General features: G+C 50.4%; 6 protein-coding genes across 6 annotated transcripts; 3 read left to right on the top strand and 3 right to left on the bottom strand.

Moving 5' to 3' along the window:
* Nucleotides 1-930: 930 nt before the first annotated feature.
* Nucleotides 931-11975, bottom strand: BO83DRAFT_401520 (Pkinase-domain-containing protein; the record flags this gene model as incomplete). The annotated part of the gene is made up of 10 exons (XM_025533469.1): nt 931-1198; nt 1262-1894; nt 1948-2501; nt 2603-2770; nt 2843-2910; nt 2978-3020; nt 3589; nt 4777-4803; nt 8182-8354; nt 10371-11975. The coding sequence occupies 10 exons, from the start codon at nt 11973-11975 to the stop codon at nt 931-933; spliced, it is 3540 nt and encodes a 1179-aa protein (XP_025385158.1).
* Nucleotides 11976-12560: 585 nt separating this feature from the next.
* BO83DRAFT_381040 (dTDP-4-dehydrorhamnose reductase family protein) lies at nt 12561-14228 on the top strand. Its single transcript, XM_025531892.1, has 5 exons — nt 12561-12674; nt 12733-12997; nt 13109-13128; nt 13197-13908; nt 13976-14228. Exons 2-5 carry the CDS (start codon nt 12786-12788, stop codon nt 14004-14006), a joined length of 975 nt encoding a protein of 324 aa, XP_025385157.1. The 5' UTR covers nt 12561-12674; nt 12733-12785; the 3' UTR covers nt 14007-14228.
* A 265-nt stretch (nt 14229-14493) lies between these two features.
* BO83DRAFT_452081 (uncharacterized protein) lies at nt 14494-16321 on the bottom strand (the record flags this gene model as incomplete). Its single annotated transcript, XM_025536855.1, has 2 exons — nt 14494-15456; nt 15511-16321. The coding sequence occupies 2 exons, from the start codon at nt 16319-16321 to the stop codon at nt 14507-14509; spliced, it is 1761 nt and encodes a 586-aa protein (XP_025385156.1). The 3' UTR covers nt 14494-14506.
* Nucleotides 16322-17492: 1171 nt separating this feature from the next.
* On the top strand, nt 17493-19403 carry BO83DRAFT_452078 (uncharacterized protein; the record flags this gene model as incomplete). Its single annotated transcript, XM_025536854.1, has 2 exons — nt 17493-19107; nt 19160-19403. 2 exons carry the CDS (start codon nt 17493-17495, stop codon nt 19183-19185), a joined length of 1641 nt encoding a protein of 546 aa, XP_025385155.1. The 3' UTR covers nt 19186-19403.
* A 58-nt stretch (nt 19404-19461) lies between these two features.
* On the bottom strand, nt 19462-22104 carry BO83DRAFT_344145 (uncharacterized protein; the record flags this gene model as incomplete). The annotated part of the gene is made up of 4 exons (XM_025528717.1): nt 19462-19999; nt 20057-20085; nt 20148-21915; nt 21988-22104. The coding sequence occupies 4 exons, from the start codon at nt 22102-22104 to the stop codon at nt 19505-19507; spliced, it is 2409 nt and encodes an 802-aa protein (XP_025385154.1). The 3' UTR covers nt 19462-19504.
* A 413-nt stretch (nt 22105-22517) lies between these two features.
* On the top strand, nt 22518-24795 carry BO83DRAFT_367079 (uncharacterized protein). Its single transcript, XM_025529749.1, has 7 exons — nt 22518-22740; nt 22800-22972; nt 23078-23235; nt 23318-23339; nt 23393-24072; nt 24136-24265; nt 24319-24795. Exons 1-7 carry the CDS (start codon nt 22672-22674, stop codon nt 24686-24688), a joined length of 1602 nt encoding a protein of 533 aa, XP_025385153.1. The 5' UTR covers nt 22518-22671; the 3' UTR covers nt 24689-24795.
* Nucleotides 24796-25060: the final 265 nt, after the last annotated feature.

Genomic DNA, 25060 nt, shown 5'->3' with positions numbered 1-25060 from the left:
GATCATCCATCACATTTCATTATCTTTGCCTGCTGCACGATGCGGGGAGACATGCACGCAAGGGGGGGAGGGGAACATTTAAACAGCATGATCAATGAGGATCACATCCTCCCCCTCCTCATGTGGTTGACAGCCCCAACGTGATGCCAATTTACCTGCAACTGTTCTCTTCCGCACACGAGATCCTCTCTCCCTCACTTCTCTGATCCCCCAAATTACTTGCTCCTATTTTTAAACCTTCGTATCGTCCCGACCCGTCTTCTCGGAGTCTGGATGGCCTGCCCGGCTGGTCTTTCCGTTATTACTTGGTACTATCATGTTGTTCCTAATATACATCACGTAGGAGATTGAATTTTTGAATTTTTCATAGAATTGTGGTTACCCATACATGCAGCAAATACATGCAGGTCGCAGATCGCCTCAGGTCCACCAACACCAGCTATAGTTCACACAAAGTCCATACACTGTCCAAGATTATCCTTCCATCCAAAACAACAACAACAATGATCACATCATCAAAAGAACGAAAGAAGGAAAAGCAGCAAAAGACGTATCTATCAGAACAGAATTTAGTACATATGCTCGCCCCGAAATATAATCAGCAGAAATGAAAGTCGTCGCGCAGATTCGGAGCTGAGCCATCGAACCAGTCCCACGGGTTGTGCCACGCTGCCACACCAGTTCGACCAGCACCTGGCCTCCAGGTTGGCCCCAACCCACGGAGCCCAATGCAGCAAGGAAACCGTACCAAGCGAGGGGAATTATGCAGAAATGAAATCAATAGGTGCAGCATACAACAAGCCCATGGACCCAACATGTAAACGCCCCGGGAAACCGATTTTGTACAGATAATAAGGATAAAACAAATCACAAAAAAGACAGGGAGCCGCAAGGGACCTGTCAATAACGTCAAGGCGTACAAGGAGGAGTTTAGATCCCCGGCCAGCGGTTGCGGAGGCCTTCCGACCATCGTTGATAGAGCACATCCGACAACTGCTTCGTGTGCTCCATCCCCGGCACTTGCTGGCCCGGGAGATTCGCCAGCTGCGCCGGCTGCAGGTTGGGCTCGGCCACTGCCGCACTCTGGCGGCGCCGGTGACTTTTCAGATGTGGGTTGTTTTGTGCCAGAACCAGTCGCGGCCTCTGTGGGGATTCGGCCGGTGGAGCGGGTGGGACGAGGCTGGCCAGCTTAGGGTCGCTAGAGTAACCGCCATTTCATCAGCTTCCCTTGCCATTCGCTGCAGGAAATATCGCCACTTACCCTTGCAGTCGCTCCGTCATCGCCCTCACGATGTGATACAGACCCTCGGGGTCGATCATTTCCAGATCACTCCACGCCTCGGCCAGCCGGGAAATCGCCTCGCGCTTCTCGTCATCTCCCGTCGTGCCCAACACCTCCTGACAAGCAAGTCCCACCGCCTTGCTGTATGCGCGACGGCCCAGCTGTGCTTCCTTGCTGTTGGGTTCCGAGAAGAGCGTCTTGGGACTGGCATTTTCATCCGTGTAGGAATACTGCGGGGGGTATGAAGCGTCGGCGGGGATCTTATCCGACACCCGGCGGAATTGACGGACCGTCGAGGGACTGTTCCCAAAGCTCATGTCCACCCCCAGAGGTTGCTTCACCCCGCTGGATCGTCGCTTGGCACGCCGCAAGGATGGACTGCGTTCGGGGGCCGGTGCCCGTCTGACGGCGGTATTCGTTGCATGCTTCGGTGGAATAGGTGGGCTAGAGATGTGCAAGTCGTCCATCAGCTCGGAGGCTTCATCAAATACCCAGTCCTGGGGTTCCGGCTCGTTCTCAAAGTCGTCGGGCTCTTCGCGGATAGCCATCGTGGGAGCTTTCACGGTATCAAAGACCCATCCGTCATCATCGTCCAGGTTCCGAATCGTATTGCTGCAGCATAGTAGTTAGTGGATGTGATGTGTGTTCGGGGGCGGGCCACATACAGAGACTCTGCATAATACTTCACTTTGTGTGTCACACCCCGACCAGCATCCCAGTCCTGCCTCCGGTGAATAAGCTCCTGTAAAGCCTCCGTTTTCCCCGCATTGCGGATGAACTTATGTCTCAGAAGCTCCTTGGCGCTCGGTCTTCGGTCGGGGTCCTTGGTCAAGCATTGTGCAATAAAGTCCTTGAAGGTGTTGCTATAGTCGTCACCTTGCAAGCGGGGGGCGGGTTCCTTAGGAATCAAAAAAAGCACTTTCATGGGGTGAGTGCTGGCGTGTGGCGGCTCGCCGTTGATCATCTCGATCGCCGTAATACCCAGGGACCAGATATCCGCTTTGTAATCGTATCCAGCCTGCTGGATCACTTCGGGCGCCATCCAGAACGGCGTGCCGACAAAGGTGTTGCGTTGGGATTTGATATTGATTAATTGTGCAGCCACGCCGAAATCCGCCAGCTTGACCTTTCCGGTATGCGACAGAAGTACATTGGCGGCTTTAATGTCGCGGTGGATCTTGCCTTCACTGTGCAGATAATCCAGACCCAGCAGCAGTTGCTGGCAAATAATGGCGACGTGGGCTTCGTTAAAAACGCCGGGTTTCAGCTAGAAGTGGTTAGCGAAGCGCACCCATATTCGACAGGTCACTCATGGATTACCAGGTCCAGACAGGATCCACCACCGAGATACTCCATCACAATCCACAGCTTATGACCTCTCAGAAAACTCGCCTTGTATTGCGTCACGAATTGGCTCGCACAGGTAGCGAGGACGGAGATTTCCTGCTGGATTTCTTGGATATCATCTTCACTGGATTCGAGATCGATCTGTAGCAGCGGGCGCATGTCAATTAATGGATACGTTCACCGGGCAAAAAAACCATGCAGAGTCACACGCACATGTTTAACCGCCACAATCTCTCCGGTAGCCTTTTCAATGGCCTTGTACACCGTTCCAAAACTTCCACCTGCAGGTGCAAACGGTCAGTTCCCGATGCGATTGCCTCCACTGACACATTCCGCAGGACCACTCACTTCCCAGCTCCTCCAGCATCTGATAATGACCTGACATGTCGTCCTCCATGGTTATTGTGCAGGAAGTCTCCTCCACGTATGAGACAGCGACGACGTGAAAAGTGGAGAGAGAAAAATAGAAAGAGGAAAAAGGTGAGCAGGGACCACACACACACACACAACTCAGCACACAAGGGGCAACCCGCACAGCCAGCCAGCTGAATTAATCCTGTGGATACAAGATATACACGCTGAGCCGAACAAATTCGAGTGAACCAACCTTGGAGAGCGGAGGGATGGAGGAGCAATCAACGGGGAGCTGAGGCTATCTACCAGGGACTCCTCCATTCAAGGACCAGCCCGTCGCGCATCCGGTGGTCGGCAGCCGCTCGCTCCCATGGTTCGCGGCAGACACAACAGGCGGTAGCTCATGGCAACCATGGTTCCCGCTGCTTCTTCCCCCTCACCGCCTGCCGCTGACCGCCGGACTCGGATTATTTGGCCTGCCGTCATGTCAGATCACATGCTGCTTTCTTTCCCTTTTAACTAACTAACTAGTTAAGTTAACTATAACTTGCTCCATGATTAAGCTTCTGACCTCAGAAAATGGCTGGAGTAAGACAATGTCTTACACTGAATTGTGCAAATATTTTGGTTACCTAGCTGCTCAGCAGCCACTACACGAATACGGATCGAAGTCTCGATCGTGCATCACCGTTTCTGGCAACTTTCATCGACGGGGATCCCTAAGAATTGGTGATCGGTTTCCCCGCATAGCCAGCCATCTACGGAGTATATATAATCTAGATTGACTAGGGTGGGTTCGTTATGTCGGAAATCTTAGAAACCTGGCTATCTCTCCAAGAAATTCCGGATGCGACAACTCAGCTTATGCAATCTCTTCGCCACATCTGTTCAACTCAACAAGGCCTCCAGCATATGATGGTACCGTACACAGTGTACTCCGTAATGCTATATTCACCATAATCCATGCTTACGGTCTCCCAAGGTTGGCATTACTAAATAGGTTGGAGAGTTGAGGTGACGATTATTAGGATATCTACATGCAAGAGAATTTCTTTTTCCAACAATTGAGAACTATTAAAAGTAAATATAAGTTTAATGTTGAACGAAACATGCAGAACATTACCGAGCACAGTACTTTTGTGCTCACCCGATCTACAAGTGGAGCTTTCCATTTGTAACTAATATACTTACTAAGATCCTTCAGCTACTCTTAGTTACTAAATGTAGGTATGATTTTGAAGACAATCAATACTACGGGTCAGGTCAGCTGTAGCCTCGGGAACCGAGGAGTCCGTGTGACCGAAGCTACCGTGGATCGTCGATGTATATCCTCCGTAGCACTAGTCAGGAACTGTAGGGTCTGGAATCTCGGAAGGCGCGATGCTAGGGGTATAACCTTTTCAGTAGCTGACATTTAACCCCTCATCTCCTCTCGTTCCCTGTACTCTATTCAACCAACACCCCACCGTCGTATCGGCCGAATATCCCACCATGGGGTTGTTGTTTAACTCCCACACAAACCAGCTACTCCTGCTGCTAACGGTCCTGGCAGCACTCACATTTGTCACCTCCAGGGTCCGTCGCTATTTTATCCGCCGAGAATTTGTACGCCGCCATGGCTGCCAGGAACCGCCCAGTGTCAACAAGGATCCTTTCCTGGCACTCGATCAAATCTGGGCCTCCGTTCGCTATTTTCGAGAGCACGTTGCCCTGGAGAAAAACGCTGAGCGCTACCGCCTCTATGGGGATACATACGCCTGGAAATTACTGCTGGGGCACTACAGAGTCTTCACTATGGAGCCGGAGAATGTAAAATCGGTCTTGTCAACGAGTTTCAAGGACTGGGGTCTGGGTCACCGTCTCCCGCATTTCGAACCGCTTCTCGGTAAAGGTATTTTCGACACAGATGGTGAGCACTGGGCTACGTCTCGTGCCCTCATCCGGCCCAGCTTCACCCGCGACCAGGTTGCGGACCTGGCAATGTTCGAAGAATTGATCCCCAACCTCTTTGCCCGGATTCCTCGTGATGGAGTGACGGTGGTGGATCTGCAGGATCTCTTCTTTCGCTACACTATCGATTCAGCCACCGCATTCCTGTTCGGTCAATCGGTCGCCAGCCTGAAGATGGACCAGTCGGAGCTTGGCTTTGCTCAGGCCTTCAACTATTCCCAGGAGGCCATTACATTGCGTTTCATTCTGGGCCCATTAGGCAGAATCTTCCCTCACAAGAAGGCAGATAAATGTTATCGTCTATGCCGGGACTTTGCTGCGCGGTTCGTCGACGAGGCAGTCCAAGCAGCCCAGTCCGAGGGAGCCGATGGAACTTCGGAGACAAAGCACGAGAGGTATATCTTCTCTCATGAACTGGCACGACGCACGTCTGATAAACGCCGCATTTTGGACGAGCTCATGAACGTTCTGCTTGCCGGCCGTGACACTACTGCCGGCCTTTTGAGCAACATGTTTTTCATGTTGGCTAAGCACCCAGAAGTCTGGGACAAGCTGCGCCAGGAAGTAGCTACCTTGGAGGGGCGATTGCCCTCGTATGAGGAGCTTCGTAACCTGAAGTATCTCCGATGTTGCATGAATGAGTGTGAGTAAATCGCTGCTGTGATTATGCCCCATATCATCTCTGACAGTCCATCAGCATTACGGTTGCATCCAGTTGTACCAGTAAACGGGCGCATTGCACTGAGAGATACAGTATTGCCGAAGGGAGGAGGCAAGGATGGTCGGTCGCCGGTCTTCATGCCCGAAGGGTCTACAATTGAGTACAATGTATATGCGATGCACCGGCGGAAAGATATCTATGGACCCGATGCAGATGTTTTCCGCCCAGAGCGCTGGGAGAATGGACAATTGCAGCCTCGCTGGGAGTACCTTCCCTTCAATGGAGGCCCACGCATTTGTCTCGGTCAGCAGTATGCGCTGACTGAAGCCGGATATGTCACTGTTCGCATGGCCCAAGAATTCCGGACCTTGAAGAGCCAGGATCCAGGACCGTGGGAGGAGGCATTGACCTTGACTCTGTGCTCACGGAATGGAACGAAGGTGTCTGTCACACCGGCTTGAATCTAAAAGTTTGCCTGTTGTAATTGTATTGCTTGCTTATTGTCGAGGGCCATATCAATAGCCAGACTGTCATGTTGTTTTTAGCCTCTACTTTTGCAATTCAAGCACCTTAGGTATGCCGAAGGGCTTAGAAGGGGATGTGGCGGGAAAGCCCTCCAACCCGAGTTGTGTGGACACTGTAAATGACACATCACATCAACTATAACTATGAGTTTACATATGCTTCTTGGCCCTGGTTTGTATTCCCGTCTTAATAACCTTCTGCTCCCGTGACTCATCCCATATAGTACCGGGATCGGTCTCCGAACCCCGATTCATATACCGAGTCCGCATACAACCAAGGACAACTGCTACTTGTGGGATTCTAGCTTTATTCCTCCCTAGAAAATCATCATAAACCAATACACTTTGATTATTCCCCAGAGAAATAATCAATCGAAATATTCTCGAATTTTCATTATATTATCTATGGGTTAGGGCATCTCCGGCATACCTAGTGTATCGGTATCCGGCGTGCCGAACCCCGATGATCATGAAAGCAGACCATTCCATCACTCTCACCCCTCTTTACTTCCTCTATTCTGTGATACAAACCATAAACATTATTCATCTGGGCGGTGAAGTTATTGTCGTGTTTTAAGCCACGAGTATACGCCCAGAATGGCCCCTCAATCATACGGACGGGTACGTTCAGCTCACCCACTGTCTACATCTTGCTTACCAAGGCCGGCGAACAGGCTTGTCAGAATTGCTCGAAAGCCAAATGCAAATGCGTTGACCGACCAGGAAGCCAGGGGTGTGAAAGATGTTATCGGCTGAACAAGACGTGTTTGCGAGGTACCTCAACGAGAGCGATGCAATCCCAGAAGAACAATACTGTCGCGCGCATTGCTCAGCTAGAAGGCAAGCTGGATGAGCTGGTGTCATCTCTGCAGCCACACAACCCACCAAGCACCTTCAGTAGCTCTTTAAGAAACTCTCTTTCTACTCCAGCATCTGATTCCAGATCCCCTACTACATATGGAGATCATAATATTCCCGCAGCATCGACGTCTAGTCCGGACAGCTTGGAGTCTTCACCGGAAGAGTCTCTAGACATATTTCGTACTCACATGCTTCACTATTTCCCCTTCCTACATATTCCTAGCGACGTGCAGTGGATGCGTCAGGAGCGGCCATTTCTATTTCTCTGCATCATGGCAGTGACTTGTCCGTCAATACCGACCAAGCTCGCCTTAGGGGAGAAGATCAGAAAGATAGCTACAGAAAGAATGTTTCTTTCTAGTGACCCCGGTGCAGTGAACCTCGATCTTCTCCTAGGTCTTTTGACAGTTCTAGCATGGGGCTACGATCACTTACTACACGACATCGCAATGGGCCTGCCGCGGTTTACTCAGCTCGCTATAACGGTTGTTTACGAATTGCGTCTTAACAAGCCAATTCCTGATGACACCAATGTCCTTACTGCCGGACTCGGCGGCTGCATTTCATCGAGGGCACCAACGCGAACGCTCGAGGAGCAGCGAGCAGTCCTAGCATGTTTTATTTTGAGCTCCATGTAAGACTATTGCACGCCTTTACGTGATTATTCCTGACGCAGCCAGCGTATCGACATGTCTTGACAACATCCAACCAATGCAATGGACGTCACATATGGAAGAATGTCTCGAAGCTCTAACTCGGAAACGTGAAACGCCGCTTGACGAAGTATTCGCTCATCAAGTCCGACTGCATCGTATTGCAAGAGAGGCGGAGCACATACGAATTGCGTCCACGGCCGTTCCGGCAGCGTTTCACCTCACTGCTTTGCAGAGGAAGGTCAACGAGGTCAAGCAGAGTATTACACCTGACTTGCAACAGAACAGTAAGTGCATCATCAATTATACGTCTGCCAACCACCCACAGACTCATACTTATGGACAACAGGCCTATTCCGCGCCTCGACGTACTACACTGAGCTGAGCATCCACGGCCTCGTCCTCTCAAAGAAGCAAGACATCCCAGACATACAAAGACTCGAAGGACTCCACGCCTGTCTCGAAACCGCCAGATCAGCATTAGATAGCTTCTTCCAGATATCATCCACCGACGACTATATCGGAATTTCATTCCCTTTCTTCAACTACCTGGCGCGGAGCATCCTAGTCATCATGACACTGTCAACGATGAACGACCCCATCTGGGACACAAACCTGGTGCGATCGACGGTGGACGTTCTGTGGATACTGGACCGTCTGATCAACGAGGTGCAACAAGCCAAGGCGTCAAGAGGCGAAGAAAACGAGTCAGCCAATGGATTCTTGGACAAGTCGACCAAGAAACTCCAGTCGCTTCGTGCTTCTGCATACGCCGCGCTGATGCCGGCGAAGCCGCAGCTGCAGAGTAGTAGCGTTGCCCAAGCGGCCGAGGAAGACTTGCAGGTGTTGCGCATGTTTCAGGCTTACGAATTGATGGACGCGGGACTGATGGCTAGTTTCATGGAGGGGACAGCTATCTTCGATGGATTCTATTAGCTGATATCTATATCCCAAAATAACTCCTAATCCACTCATCAACCACCTCCCATCCACCCCAACCAACACCCCCTACTCAAAACTAGTTGAATGTGCAATCTCCCTCATGGCCTCCAAATTCTCCCTAACCCCCTCAATCTTCCCCGAAAACCTCTTCCAACAATCCGGCCCCAACACCACCCTCAAAAACCCCTTCTCAGCAATCCCCTCCGCCATCCCATTCCCATCCACCACCTCCAGAATTCTCTGCGCCGCCTTCTCCGGATCCCCCTCCTGACTCCCATCCTTCGCCTTGATCAACTTCAGCGCCGCCTCCACCGGCGTGCCCACATAATCCTCATTCAACCCTGCCGCAGGCGCCACAAACGCACTGAAGAAGTTCGTCCGGAAGTACCCAGGTTCGATGAGGAGAACGCGGATCCCGAAGGGGTGGAGTTCTTTCGATAGGGACTCTGTCATGCCTGTTCCCATCCCCATTAGCATACATACATACCCACACACAGATATCATCACATCATAGATGATATAAGATAGAAAGGAAAGGTGACGTTACCCTCAAGTGCAAACTTCGACCCGGCATAAACCGCACACCCCGGCGCACCATCCACGCCCGCACTACTACTAACATTCACCACCGTCCCGGCCCCTCTCTTCCTCATAAACGGTAACACGCCCTTCAACACCCTAATCGGGCCGTAGACATTCGTATTGAATTGGGACTCAATCTCCGCTTCGCTCATGTCCTCGATACTCCCTAGCAGGGAGTATCCCGCGTTGTTGACGACGACGTCGATGACCCCGTCTGCGTGTGTGTTGATAGCCTTTTGGATGATGGACGGGGTGGAAGGGTCGTTCACGTCCAAGGGAATCCAGATTCCCCCCAGTGAGGTGATTTCGGGTTGTAGGGTCGATGCTGTGGTAGTGTTGCGCGCTGTGGCGAGGACGCGGTGGCCGGCGCGGAGGGCCGCGAGGGCGAGGGAGGCGCCGAGGCCGGAGGATGTGCCGGTTATGAGCCACGTTTGGGGCATTTTTCTTGAATTTTCTTTTGGGGGGTTGGGGGGAGGGGAAGGTGGTGGTAGGAGGAATGTGTGTTGTCTTTATACTATGTAGTGGGGGTTGGAGATGGAATAGCTAGGCTTATCTATGAATCGTCGCTAGGGTATCATGGAATGGTGATCCTCCGGGGATTGAGCTTTAATGCCATTTACTCCGATGGGGGTGGATGGTAGGTGCGGAGTTTGCGGAGTTAGATGGAATCATTTCCGTGGGATATGGAATATGGAAGTGGGATGGAGTGGATGTGGGTTTGGTAGAGTGGTTTATGTTGTATGTTCTGTAGTGTATTGGGGTTGATATGCTATGTATATGGTGAATTGCATGAAGATTGACCCTGGTAGGGACGGGAATATGTGTATGGCTAATAATGCTTTAAGCATTTTGTAAGTTGAGATGGCTGGATCTTGCAAATGGAGAAGGTATAGTAGGATCGGATATAGGGGCTGGGCTTTACCCCCTCTCATTATATATTGACAAGACAGAGTTACTAAAATCTCACGTCAGATTGATTTTGGAACGAGGGATCAAGTCATGGGCTCCGATGTGAATATTACGTATACTTTGGTGAAAGAAAGGGTTGGTGCTCATTATAGCTTACGCTCCTTCAGGCTCGAATAATCTCCATTTTTAACGTATGATATCAAGGTAACTCCAATATGCTGCAAATCTAGATGTACTTGTAGGGGTTCAAGATTCCATTCTATAGACATCAGTAAACGTTTCCCTAATGTTGGAAAGAAACTCACCGGGTCGTATAGCCCCTTCAGCTGCTTCATCAACTTCACCATGGTATCATTCTGGCTGTATCCGATAAACTCCTTCTTCGCAAGACCGAGACCATGCTCGGCACTGATGCTGCCATTCCGCTTCTGGATCCACTCGTACACCCAAGGCTCAATGGCCTTCTCGACCTCCTTGTTGTACTGGCGCACCGAGATGTTCAGGTGCAGGTTGGAGTCACCCATGTGGCCGTAACCCACAACAGCACGGACAGGGAACGAATCGTCATCGCCAACGAATCCAAGCTTCGTCAGACGCTCCTTGCAGTCCTCGACCAGCTGGTACAGGTCCGGCAGAGGAATGGAGACGTCATACTTGTAGGTGCCACCCAAGTGGCTCAGCGCCTCCGTGATACCCTCTCTCCAGCGCCAGATGGCGTGGAACTGGGTCTCGTCCTGAGCCAGGACACCGTCCGCAACAATGCCCTCGCCCATGATGTGCTCTAGGAATCCCTCCAGCTTGGCCATGTCGTGCTCGGCATTGGATCCGCTGGTCTCGACGAGACAGTAGAAGGGGTACTCGCCTTCCAGGGGATACTTGGTGCCAGTGGACTCGTGGACGAGCTTCTGCGTGCGGCCGTCCATGAGCTCAAAGGCGGAGAGAATCTCGGACAGGTGGCCCTTGGCTTCCTGGTAGGCCTGGCGGACCTGGTCGTAGCTCTCGAGACCAAAGTAGGCGACATTGACGGCCTTGGGACGAGGGGGGCACAGGATGGACACACCGGTGATGATACCGATGGTGCCCTCGGAACCAATGAACAGCTGTTTCAGATCGTATCCAGTGTTGTTCTTGCGCAGGGTCGACAGAGAGTCGACGACGGTTCCGTCAGCCAGAACAGCCTCCACACCGAGAACGGTGCCGTGGAGACTGCCGTAGCGGAGTAGACGCAGACCACCAGCGTTGGTAGCCACATTGCCACCGACATGGCAGGAACCCTTGGCACCGAGATCCAAGGGGAACAGGTGGTTGCGTTCAGCGAGGTACTGATCGGCAACCTCCAGGATGACACCGGCATCGACAACCAGCACACCAGAAGCCTCATCGAACGAGCGAATCTGGTTCATGCGAGACAGGTTGATGACAATCTCGTCAAACACCGGCACGGAACCGCCAACCAGTCCGGTATTGCCACCCTGAGGAACCACCGCCAACTTCTTCTCGTTACAGTATTGCAGCACCTTGCTGACCTCCTCCTTTGTTTGGGGCTTGAGAACCAGTCTCGTGTGACCGCGGTACTTGCGCATCCAGTCGCTGTTGAAAGGCTCGATGTCATCGGCCGCGTCGGCGGTAACGCCATCGATCACGGCGGACTGGGCGCCCAGCAATTCCTTGAAGAAAGCAACATCATCGGCGGAGATTTCGGCGAACTTGGGATCCCGCTTGAGGTTGGGGTAGGCGTTGCTGGTGTACTTGATCTCCTTGGTCGCATTGGCCGCGGAGGTGACGCTGAAGGCGCGGGCGGCAGTGGTCGCGGGAGACGGGGCGCAGGCGGACAAAGGACGAAGCAGAGAGCGAGGCTTGGGCACGCGAGCCCGTCGGAGGGCGACGGAGATGTTCCTGGCACCGGACATGATGGGGTGGTGGTGGTGGTGAGGAAGACGGAGAAGAGCCAAAGGCTATATCTGAAAGTCTAAAAAGCTTACCGGTCGGAGTTGCGGAGGTCCTCCGGTGGTGCTTCCGTCCCGTCGGGAAGGGCGGTATCGGCCTGTACGGCGGAGATCTCGGTTTAACCTATGATCCCTGAATTGGAATGTTGGAAGGGAGGGGACAGTATCCCGCGGATATTCGGGATGAATGGCCATTATGATGACGATGCTCTTCTTGTCTGACTTGGGATTGAGTAACAAGTGACGTTATATTAATATCCCGTGATATTGAGTAGCGCGACCGGGATGTGTGACTGGTGGGAAAGATGAGAATTCCAGTTGTATAGGGTTGGACCAATTGATGCAGTATGAGATGGTAATTCCAGATACTCACTCAGCAATTGACGTTCAAGGCCAATGGAGTGTCATGATAACCAATTGTGATAGTATTGTTGGTGGATGAAACTGAGGGCAAGGGACTTCCCAAGAAGGAATCGAGGCAGCACGAGATGCCAAGCCCCGCATGGATGCAGCCTCACAAATCAAATGTACATTCATCTCATGTCCAGTTGGGGATCAATTGTGCCTGGCCCATTACGCTGTGTCTCGACCCATCCATCCCGATCAGTTCACCGTAACAGACCCTCAATTTCCCACCCACTCTTCCACAAAGAAAATAGAACAGTAAGAGACTCACCCGTCGTTACGTCATGAAGATGCCCCGCAGTTGACCAGCTACCAGAAACATCTCTTCAGCGCGTCATTGTTCCCCCCTTCTTTTGATCTCTTCTCACCATGTCCTCTACTGAGACGCAATTCGGAAACATGTCGACTACTGTTCTTGTCACTGGTGCTACCGGCCTTCTGGGCCGACAGGTATTCAATACCTTCAAGCACTCCGGCTGTCTGGTCGTTGGTCAAGGCTATAGCAGAGCCATACCTCCCACGATACAGAAGGCCGATTTGGAAAAGGAGGAGGACATTAAGAATCTATTGAACGAAGCGAAGTAATTCAACTCCTGACTACGACTTCCGCCTTGCATCTCACACTCAATACCCCCCATCTCACACCCGCGTTGTTCACGAATTGAATCTGACTGATGTCCGTGCCCCTGCAGACCTCAGATTGTCATCCATTGTACGCCACCTCCTGCTTGGAAATGCAGCCAACCTGCATCCCGTTGCACGCTGACCGTTCCGCTCTAGGTGCCGCAAACCGTTTCCCCGACCTGTGCGACCAGAACCCGGACCAGGCGCGTCGGGTCAACGTTGACGCCACCCGCATCCTCGCAGAAGAGACCGCCCGCCGTGGTGCCCTGCTGGTCTACATCTCGACCGACTATGTCTTCCCCGGTAAGGAGGGAGAGGCTCCCTACGAAGCCGACGCGCAGACCAACCCGCCCAACCTCTACGGGCAGTTCAAGCGGGATGGCGAGGTGGCCGTGCTGGAAGCCACCAAGGACACCGGGCTAGGAATCGTGCTGCGGGTGCCCGTGCTGTATGGGACTGCTAAGGAGAACTCGGAGAGCGCCGTTAACACCCTAATCGATGCGGTGTACAAGGCGCAAGATGAGAACGCGGGGGTGAAGATGGACGACTGGGCCCAGCGCTATCCCACCAACACTGAAGACGTTGCACGAGTGTGCCGTGACATTGTAATCAAGTACGTCAAGGAGCGGCAGCGCATCCAGGAGCTTCCCAAGATCCTGCAATTCTCATCGGAGGACCGGATGACCAAGTACGAGATCTGTGAAAAGCTGGCGGATGTGCTCGGACTGTCCCTGGTTGGAATGGTGCGGAACAAGCAAGGAAACGACCCGAATGCGAGTGTGCAGCGGCCCTACGACACTCACCTGTCGACCAAAGCGCTGAAAGAGCTCGGCATTGATCTCCGGACGGTTGACTTTGTGTCGTGGTGGTAAGTTATTTCTTTCCTTACTAGGATTATCGTTGGTGCATAGTCGAGGGGCTAACATCGGGCGCAGGCGGAAACACTTGGGAGCGTACAAGCATTAAATTGAGTGAAAATAAATTTAGTCTACTACTAGTATGGAGCCCCATGCTGCGCAAATTGTCTAGCATGAAATCATGCGCACTGCTTGGTGTCTGAAACAAAATGAAACAACCGATGATCATCCCGGGGAACGGATCTAGCTAAGGTGTGTAGAGTAGGAGCTGCTGTAGTCTATTGTTGATATATTGGATGTTTAATCCGCGGTGGGTCGCACCCGATACAGCAGTATATTAATACAAAATCTGGTAGGGTCGTTGGAAGTCAAGTGGAGATATAGTTTGATAGTCGCCGTCTAAAGACAGATACCCACATTGTAAAGATGAGGGTAGATAGAAAAATACATTGGATGATTAGGCAATGATAGAGCTGCTACTAAAGTAATATGCTAGGCTGGAAGTAGCGGGATATTATGCCAATAGTGTAGAATTCAATACAGGTGTGAAGAACTTAGTCGCTTCATGGATATAGTGAGATGAAAAGGTACACAGCGTTCAAAACAATATCAACAGTACCTCCTAGAGAGACTTGCCTTTTGCGTCGCCTTCAAAGTAAAGAATTCCGTGATCCAAAGCGAAGACACAACAAGCAAAACCGCCCCAACTCCAAGAGAAACCACAACTTTCCAGAATACTTGAATGTCCCCAACTTTGACAGCGCTGCTTTCTCTGCTCTCCCCTAAGTTCATTATTGAAGCAGTCACTGAAATTGGCGAAACCAACCAGGCCCACAATGCCAGAATCAGGAGCAACATATTTCGGTTTTGTGATCGTGATTTTTCAAAGTCATCCTCGATTGACTTCAAAAAGCTCATGATCCTTTTGATCCGTTGATTCAAGCGAGACACAGCCTTCTGCAGGTAGGCGAAGTCATTCGCTAATTCCGAGTAATCTGGCAGACCGGTGAGCTGCTCTCGAGCTTTGCAATACTCTTCAGCTTCGTGCATAAACTGCTCGTACGGCTCGATCTTGATTAAGTCACTGTGTAAACCAATCAGATCTCCTTGGAGCCTTGCAGAAATATTGCCGTTTGGGTCTGCATATAGGGGAGCCACCGGGGAGGGAACCTTCCGTCTACTTCGTGTAATAGCCTCCTTCTGATAATACACCTCCATCCAGGATAATTCCAAGTGTTTAGATTCAATCTCAGCCACCCAGAAGCAACCGATCAGTTGAAGTACATCGACAAATAGAAGGCTCGGTGATGTCAATGCGGCATTACGAAAATCATCTTTCTCGAGATGGCAGGTGAGGTGGTACCAGAGGATCTCCTTAATGGAATAATTGGATTTTGGAGCTCGTTGAGGCCGTCCTTCCCATTCTTTTGAGATTTCCAGATTATCCATGACGAAGCGTTCAACAAACCGTGGCCTTGGAAGGAACTCTCGGAATACATATGAAAGGCCTGGCTCGCAGACCGGTATCCTGCTACTTTGGTTCTTCACCACAATGACACCTATTGAGTGTTACTACTTCCTGAAGACAAACCTTGGAGCTGTAAGTCACTCACCTATCCACGGTATATCCCGTGATGGGGTTTCAGTTTCACCCTTGGCCCTCTTCCGCGCATGCTGGTTTTCCCATACAGTGAGATTATTGCGTAGACTGATTGAGTTGGCGCAAATTGGAGGCCCAGGTTTGGCATCACCACAAATGGGATAGGACGTCGATAGTAATCTATAGCCATCCATATTTGGGCCAACACAAACCTCAGAGCTACCTGGTGTTGGCTCTCTGTGGGCAACAAACCGAAAGCAAAAATGCTCCTGCTGCCTCGCAGGCCTTGGTAACGGCCAAAGCTGCTCTAGCAGGCTGTCATCTCTGTATTGGACGCTTGGTTCACCGGGTCCAATATTTACCGTTCCTGACCCAAACCACGACGGACCGACCAGGAAATCTGCCCAAAACTGAGGATCAATTCGCAGTTGCCCTCCGAGCTCTGCGATCATCCTGGGAGTGGGGTCTTCCAAAACTATAAGTATTGGGCTTGAACCATCATCCAATTCGGGCAGAACCTCTTCCAATTTCAGGTCACGCTGTACGGGAGGAACGTTGCTTGGCTTGACGAGCACGATTCCGAAAGTTTGTCTCTGGAGATATAGAGGATCCTGTAGATAAGCATCCAGATAGGATAATCCAGGCCACTGGCCTGCGAGTCTCTGGACATATTCTCGATATTCGTTGGCTAGCTCACTGAAACCACTGTATGGGTTCAGTTGACTGTCATGAGATGCTGTGTGAGTGCTGATCCCATTGGACATCTCAAGATCTGTTGCGGGCTCTACCCGGCCCTTCTGAAACAGGATCTCCGTCGTCCGCATCTTCAACTCTTCGCGTGCTACTTTGCTTCATCTTCTCCCGAACTAGCTTTGCGATGGAATGAATCAGAATTTTGCACTCTCCAATTCTTAAACAGATGCCTTCTTTTATAACAAAAGGCCACCCGAACCGAGGTGGCCTAAGCACGATCTATGAGTCGAGACCCATTGGATTTACTGACCGGTATGGATAACCTAGTTACTCAAAAAGATGCACTGTGCTACATCTAGACTGTTCTTTATCCTCTATATACATCCCGACATCCATGGCTCTTCCTGACGCATTAAATACAGTTTACGAGGCCGTAATAACCTTATTCTAACTACTTGAAGAGGCTAACTCTGTGAGAACGTCTGATGAAGACCATGAACACGGTCAGAGTCTTTTCAGGAAAGTGGATGCAATGGCTAGACTCCGACTTCGTATTTAGGAGTCGTATCTCTTATGCAAGAAGGGTAGCCTCTAACACTGAGTAGGTCGGCAAGCTAAGTTTGTTCGTATTTAGTCCAGCCTCTCAACATCAAACATTGTCTATAATCGCCGCCTTCGGCTTGAGTATCCGTGATCCGGGCGGAGTTATAAGCTTATACCCATTCCGCAGATTTAAGCTTCGAATGGCCCAAGGTAGGGTTGAACATCACTTGACATCATCCTTTCTACTACTGGAGTCTGGAATGTACATGTCCTTGCATTGCTCACTCAATAGCTATAGCCTTTGGAGAGCGAACTCTTCGTCAGCAAGTCATGTTGAATACCGGATGTGTTGAACTCTGAAGAGAAGAATATAACCCTGGAAGTCACTATTTTATCTACCCAAGAGAGCAGATTCGGAACCAATAAAAGCGAAGGGTCCAGATCTTGGCATAATGCATACGGCGTAAAGCTAATTGCTTGACACAATCACAAGAAGTAAGGTCTGATGTGGGGGTCCATGTCCCTGTGACTGAATTTGACTTTGAACTCCACCCCAAATTGCTCTTGAAAAATTACAGCGATTGAACTATGACACTAGAAGAACAGACACTAGACTGTGGCTAATTTAATAATCTGCATAGATAAACAGGATGGGTCAGCGGGTGTGGTTTCCTCCTACATTCCTCTATCACTGAGTCAGAGAATATCCATCAGCTCTGCCCACACTCTGCCTGTTGATTGAGATAAGCTACAACAGTGATGATGAATATCTTAGGTGACGTTCTTGGGGGGCTAGGGTATGCAGCTACATCTGCGTCTACATTTGTGGTAGACAGTATTGGTCATGCGGACAGCATCATCGAATCCGCGACGCGCATATTTCAAAAGGCTAGCGGACATTCGGTCCGAGGGCTTATTGACGCAGTGTTAAGACGCTCTCAGAAGCTGATAAGCCCAGAACTTCTTCTGGAGACTTTGACAAAGCTTCTTGTCAGGATAACCGAGCAGAGAAACACAGAACCCGTGGGAAGCCTGCTTCAAGAAGCGACCATATCATTATTCAGATTAATCAAGTCCATGTTGGATAGGATCGATCCAGAATCACTTCTCAAAATTGGGAAGGAGCTCACAACAGTGACTGCGAAGGCAATAATTGCCAGGGTGGGAGCACTTCGGATCATACACGAAGGCGTAATCAGCAACGATGTCACTTCGGCAACCCTGGGAGCCATCTGGAACAATGGCGGTGATTTGGCGAGGTTTTTGGTTGACCTTATCGAGCCTGCCAAGTGCTATGTCCCAGCAGACTATATCCCAGCTGATCCACCCACTGGAACCATCAAAGGGTCACCACGTGGTGCATACAATGAATTGGACTCATCAAAACATATGAATCAGCACGCTGTAATTTGTCAACTTCAGAGGCTCGCCAAATCGTTGATCTTCATTGTTGGGGGAATGGGCAAAACTGTCAATATCGACGAGCTGGAAGACATTGGCATTACCGATGCAACCACACTCGGAAGCGACGTCAAATCCGTCGACTCGAACATCACTGTTGGAAACTTTGCAAATGACATATCACTAAATGAGAAGTGGCTATTTGTCAATGGTGTAGGTGGAGAGCTCTTCTGGTTGCATCTTGCTTGCAAGAAACTGGCAACGCATTACTCAAGAGAAATAAGAGGAGTTTTCAATAGGGGTGATGGCCTTCTTTGGGACTTGGTTGAATGTGCAGGCGAGAGGACCGTCCAGAGAAATGGCACTGCAAGAGAACAGAAGAAACTGATCAAAAGAACAAAGAGCAGCAGGATGGCACAGAAGTCATTGGTAAAGGAATTGAAGTCAGCCTTGAACGCCAATCCAGAGCCCAAGCATGTCGTGATGATAGCACATTCCCAGGGCTGTCTACTTTTACGCCTAGCATTGGAACAGATATTGAATGATTCAGTCAACGATACCGAGATTCCTGAAAGAATGAAGAAACACCTTTGCATCTTCACTTTCGGCAACCCCAGCGTCGACTGGAAATGGGAATTGGGTGAACAACATATTGAGCAACTAAACCTTGACGACCAGCAATTGGACGATTATACAAATCTCAGTTCGCACGTTCTTCGCACCGAGCATTTTGCGAACCGAAATGACTTTGTAGCGAAACTCGGGGTGTTGAACGAAAACAAATTAGAGGATAGTGGCTATGCGCCTGAACATGTCTTCATCAATGAAAAAGAAGACTGGGCTAGCGGCCATCTCTTTGGGTCACAGTACAGTCTTGACCCAGATGACTACTTAAATGCTGGAAGCAAATTGAGTGGCAAGAGATCCTGGTTGCTCCCGTGTGAGAAGGGGAAATCTTTGGAGGATGTGCAAAGTAAGCTCCTCGTCTGTATTACTAATTCTAGGCTAAATATCTGTTCGATCAGGAGACCGCACGCCCAGTCCTTTTTGAGCATTGGTTGACTCGGTTCGGTACTTGAGACAGGCGCAGGAAACCTGAAAATATACTATCAACAGAGCCTTCAACCCTGAATCTGGGAGATAAAAGGCCATACTTGGCCTGGGGGTCACTCTTCATGCCGTCCATCGTATCCATGAACGAATCCCGTACTATTTGCCGTATTCTGGCTTTAAATTCTGATCAAAGTTCCTGTCATTCTCCAATCTCATTTCCACATACGGCTCACTTGATTACTTGAAACGATAACTCTACGCAACAAGACTTCACCTTCACTGTAAATAACTCCTTCCAGTCCTGACCGATCATCCCCCTAATCAAACCTCGCATAAACCCTCCACGCCAAATCCACACCCGTAAGCTGACTCAATTCCAACTCGTCACCATCCAACACCTTGATCGTCCACTGAGTAAAGACAGTCGGATAGGCATGGACCTCGTCCCCGAACGATCCATCTATATGGACTTCCCCGATTTCCCCGTTAGCATCGATATCGTAAGACACTCGGGCAGTCTGCGGCCCACGAGTGAAATGAAAGATCCTTCCATCTTGAATATCGGCATAGAGCCCCGAGGTCGAGAGATTGATGTTGACGCGGTACACGCCGTTTTGGAGATTCTCTGATCGAGGACGCGCGCCCCGGAGATAGGCTATTAGGCCGGCCGCGCGAAAGTGCGATCCATCGGTGAAGATGCTGGCGAAGCTGGGATCATTGTCTGGATTGGTACTCGGGGTGAGAGTGAAACTGGCTTTGTGCGTTTCGCTTTGGAGGTCGGAGATTATTAGTGGACCGTAGTTGGATGGGAGCTGTATAGGTAAATTAGAATGTTATATGGCTGGTAGCTTCGAGAAGGCAGGGCTTACGTCATTGGAAGACACAGTTTGTGTGAGTACTGAGAATGAATTTGTCAGTTTGTTCTGGAAGGGTAGAGGGTGAAGATTGTTGTCGACTTACACTGCAGGATTCGGTCGTACTGGGAGTTGACGGTATTCATCGCGTCATCAATGAGATACACATCGTTGCGAAATTGAGCCGTGGTCTTTTGGGAATCCAGCAGTAAAGGGCTGTCCTCCAGGGCCCAGTATTTATATGCCCAGGCCATATTGCGCATCTCCACAGCCACCGAGGTTTGCATGAACAGATAAGAATCGTAGAACTTTGCTTCAGCTGTAGCATACAACTCTTCTTCACCAGTATACTTGTCAATTAGCTCTTGCAGCTCTTTGATATCCTTCTGACTGGTGATCACTTCCATTTCTGCTAGCACGTATTCCTGCCCTGCTTTGGTGGCTTGAGCATCCGCCTGAGCCAGCGCCTTCCCATTGATGCTATATTTCTGAATAGCCAGCCGATACGCAGCAGCGCCCCCGATAGCATGGGCGACGGCGAAGTCCAGCTGCGCAACAGAATTTACGGTCCAAGTATCCCATGCAGCTAAGGTGAGGATCAGTCTCGCATCGGCATCTCCTTGGCTGGTGCCGGAGATATCGTCCACGGACGGGATTGCCGCGTTTGGGTCAGTCTCCAGTTTCTTGACCGCCGCGGCGACTGTGACCATGGAGAAATACAGAGTTTCCAGAGGGCCCATGCACCCCGTGAGCTGCTGCAAAGTCTCCGACGAGATGTGTCGATCTTGTGCAGCGGTGTTTTTCTCTGCCTGTTTGACTTGATCGATAATATCTGTTGCACCCTTTATTGCTTTCAACACATCATCCAGGACGGAGGCGGCCGAGATACGGTACAGCTGCTCGCCAAATGTCAATATTCCTGTCAAAAGGCCGTACACTCCAATGAATACCGCTTGCTCTTCCCAGGCTAGCAGGCCTTCCTCGAACGCTTGCTGGGCGGCATCCAACTCGTGGCGACCCGCTGTGACTAGATCATGGCAGCTGTCTCGAGTGGCGCAGGCATCTGAGTATTTGTCAGAGGCGAGATCCCGAGCCTGTTCCCGCAAGGCTTGTTGATTGATGGCCTGTTGCAGCATGGTGGTCCAAGCGGCCTTGTGATCCTCGACACTGGCTTTCTGATCTTGAAACCGCTCGTACTGTGCCTGGAACGCCTCCAGAGCATCAATGGCATCCTCTACAGTTTGCCTGTACTGGCTAATAGTCAATGCAGGGGCATACGAGGTGTCAGGACCGGTCATGGCCTGGGCAGCTAACTGCTGGCCCAGGGAAACTGCCTGTGTATTGAGCGCCGGGTAAAGCGCGGGTCGGGCCGTTGCGGTGGCCACATGCGCACACAATGACATGGCAATGGAAGGCTTCTGCCAGAACAGTGCTTGTGCAATTCGTAACTGTGTCGCTAGTGAGGCCTCGAAAACTTCATCCGGGAGGTCGAAATACTGTTGGTAGTACGCGACACTAATGCTGTCCGTCTGGACGGTAACCACCGCCCCAACATGATCCGTCCCTTGACCAAGCTCCAGGCGGACACTCTGCGACGCATTGGGACTCTGCACCGTCACTGGCTGGTCCAAGATAGAGGCATAAATCCGGAGCACACAGCCTGTGTACGGGGCAGGCTGGACTTTCAAAGTCACAGGGGCGTCGGCAGTCAGGACCCGCGCAGCCAGGACAAACATACTGTCCGTCGTGGACGAAAGGGTAGTTTCTGCGGAATCAAATACCAAAACATCTGTGTAAATATACATTGGGTTGTATGTTAGGGATTTGACAAAGTTAGTAGAGGTCATATACACGTCTCGTCGATAGCCAGTGTCCTATTGTCCACGTAGGACCTCGCTCATTAACACTCCCCACACCGTAGATAGAGCCTCATTGTGAAGACTTACCCTGTCTTTCATCCCAGCATCTTTCTTTACCGGTACTGCCAACACCGCGTCGGAGAGAGCATACTGATCCTGCCACTCGGCCGGGCAAGCTGGCTGGGGCTCGTATGAATTGGACATGACTGACTCTGATGCTCGAGAAGCTGGGGGTTTGAGAGACCGCATCTACGAAGCAGGAAAACTTATCCTATGCTTTATATGTATGGACAGGGATGTATATCTCAGAATAGCCACAACGTTTTACAAATCATCTCAGAATAGCATATGTCCAAGTGGGACAACGCAATATATTGAAGGCTACTAAGCGGACAGAGTGACTCGACTGTATGCATACCCCGCTCTGTGGCAATGGCTACCTTGAAGCAGCAGAAAATGCCTCATACTATGATTATTCCTTTAATGTTAGAAGACCGTATTATTCGGTTCTATTGGACATACTGTGTGCACAGTTGACGTTGTTGTGCATCGACGGGGTGAGGGGAAAGCCCTGATCGAAATCGCGGGAGATTCTTCTGCTGTTTTGAGAAAATGCCCTCGACTCCTGCTCACACCCCTCACCGGTCAGAGATTGCTGTAGTGCATGCCTCTCCATATTAATTGCAGCCATATTCCCGCTTTGATTAAGGAGTTAGCATCAACACTACAATCCTCAAGCTCTCTTCCTGCAAATATCTCTTACCAACCATCATGAGTGAAACCGAAGTCAGCAAGCGTCTGCAATCCTCCTTAAGCACCGACAAGGGGCGATTCAATGAGGTACTTCAATCATGATGAGCCGTTCGCATTGGTGAAGAAATACTTACAGCTCACATTAGATCACAGCCCTTTCACAGAAGGCCATCAATGATGGCATGTCTAAATTGTTGGAAAGTTATTCGGAGCTAGCTAAAGTTGAGGCTTCAATGGAGGGCATTGGCACTCTGAATGCTACACTACAGAATAGTCAACTTTCCCTGGACGTCACCGGGCAGCAGAATGCCGTCTCCATGTACTACTGTACCTTGGGGTCGGGAACTATTCATTTTTCCATCGGGTCAGTTCGAAAAGGTTCATTTCAGACGCTTAGCTAACAGTGTACGGGTGGTTGAATTAGGAACAAAGATGTTGAAATAAGCAATTGGACTACCGCCTGGACATGTACGCTTGATAAGGAGGTAGTAGATCCGAGCTCTGACGAGTTCAAAGAAATCCAAACGCAGATCCTGCAACCCGGGGACTACTCGATCAGTTCCTTATTCTTTGCTTTCACGAGTAAGTGAACAGGCCGGAATCCCCACATTAGATAGGAGGGCTTCAAGTCACTGTTGACTGACGTTGTTGCGTTTATCTCAAGATGATCACATCATCTTTTTCGAGTCAGTGATCATACCCCTTATCATGGTCAGCATTCGTTACTGACAATCCTCAGCCGTGAGCATAGTACCTTCAACAACGTTGACTTGACCGAGGACGAAAAGTCCTATCTAGGCCTGATTCTCGGCCACTGGTATGTAGGCGAGAACAGTAAGTGGCTGGACCGCAAGAAGCGCACCCTGGCGTATGCGTTACATACGGACAAGCCCAAGACCGTGAACGAGGAGGCGCCATCCTTTCCTCCAACATCTCTGAAGCTGCAGACCTACCCTTATATCGCCCCCAATGAAACGAAGCCGGGACAGGGACTTGGGTCGGTCGGCGAGAACAACATGCTCCTCTACCTTCAAATGACCGACAATCAACCCTTTCCAGATGTCCGGGTATTGGAGTACTCGGGAAATTACGTCTCCAAGGGCATGAATGGCACGTTTATCATCGATCGGAGCATCATTTGGGATAGCTACCTCTTTCGCACTACGGCCCCTAAGCTGCTACCTATGTTCAATGTTTATACCTACGCCTGGGTTGCCAGCGCCAGCAATCCGAACCTATTCGGAGAGCAATGGTCCATTGGGCTCGGAGACCCGAGCCATTCAAGCGACGCTAGCTTTTATGCGTGGAAGCAAAGTGACACGGATGCTTTGACTTGGAAGTGGACTCCCACAAATGAGGAGCAGGGATATAATCATACATACAAGTCCGATGCAGGCTGGAATAAACTTAACATTGATTGTAAGTGTGCTCACTGATGTTCCCGTAATAGAAGGGATTCAAATCATAACACTAGCGGTCCAGGCACCACTTCCAACATATTGAGCACCGTTCCCGGAACTGGCAACATAGAAGCGAGTGGCACTACGGATGTCACCATTGTTTGCCAGGCAGTAGCCACTACCTACCCAATGGTTGCGGAATACGATTACACGTGAGTGTACCACTCCCAAGTCTGACTTCTTCAATCTGATTGGAAACTCTCAGCATCCATGTCCAAATTTCCTGGCAAACCAATATCACCGTCACCACTACCGACGGTGGCCTGAAGTTTTCTCTCAATTTGCCCACCGATCTGACCAAGGCCTTCAAGGTGACGGCAGATCCGCTGAAGTGGAACGGTGACACAGCGGGGTTTGATAAGCTGGACGAAGTCAAAACCATATATCAGAACTTTCAGGACCAGCTCGTGAAGCAATTCCAGAATACTTCATTCGGTGATGCTGAGAAAAGCTTGGAGAGCGATCTCAATACCTCGGCCCGGTTCGTGATCCCGGGTAAGGGCTCGTTGGCATATAAAGATCCGATTTTCAAGAACAATGGGGACATGATGATTGAGGCCGATTATGTGATCTAATGTCCTTTACATCCTGTTTCAAGATGCAGAGTCAAATGTGTATTCGAATTTACCTCGAGCTAAATATGACATTGTAGGTTGGTGTCAGAGGTGGTGGTCAGATGCAGGCACAGGAGATGGTGGAGGATCAGGTGATGCCTAGCTACAGCATATATCTCAACATCTCGTCTTTCTCATTTTTGAACAGGTATGCAGCGCTAGCGATGGCAACTCGGATCCTTTTCGTGCCTGAAATACGTGTTTCGTGTTGGTTAGCCACCAAATTGCTTCTCAAGGCTTATCCTGCAAACTTTGGCTTTATTTTGCGCGTAATACATAGGAGATCCTTCGTTAGAGTTCATGTATTTACGAAGATTGTTATACGCAGGTAGC

Source organism: Aspergillus eucalypticola (assembly GCF_003184535.1).
Source record: "Aspergillus eucalypticola CBS 122712 chromosome Unknown BO83scaffold_24, whole genome shotgun sequence".
Lineage (NCBI taxonomy): Eukaryota > Fungi > Ascomycota > Eurotiomycetes > Eurotiales > Aspergillaceae > Aspergillus > Aspergillus eucalypticola.
The sequence above is the reverse complement of the archived record's forward strand: the minus strand, read 5'-3'. Positions and strand labels throughout refer to the sequence as shown.

What these genes read in the sequence shown, in the direction of transcription:
- BO83DRAFT_381040 (XM_025531892.1), top strand. Translation starts at nt 12,786, where the DNA reads ATGTCCTCTACTGAGACGCAATTCGGAAACATGTCGACTACTGTTCTT. An exon ending in ACCTCAGATTGTCATCCATT is followed by an intron (nt 13,129 to 13,196) that starts GTACGCCACCTC and finishes GTTCCGCTCTAG; the next exon opens with GTGCCGCAAACCGTTTCCCC. An exon ending in GTTGACTTTGTGTCGTGGTG is followed by an intron (nt 13,909 to 13,975) that starts GTAAGTTATTTC and finishes CATCGGGCGCAG; the next exon opens with GCGGAAACACTTGGGAGCGT.
- BO83DRAFT_367079 (XM_025529749.1), top strand. Translation starts at nt 22,672, where the DNA reads ATGAGTGAAACCGAAGTCAGCAAGCGTCTGCAATCCTCCTTAAGCACC. An exon ending in CAGCAGAATGCCGTCTCCAT is followed by an intron (nt 22,973 to 23,077) that starts GTACTACTGTAC and finishes TGGTTGAATTAG; the next exon opens with GAACAAAGATGTTGAAATAA. An exon ending in GAATAAACTTAACATTGATT is followed by an intron (nt 24,073 to 24,135) that starts GTAAGTGTGCTC and finishes CTAGCGGTCCAG; the next exon opens with GCACCACTTCCAACATATTG.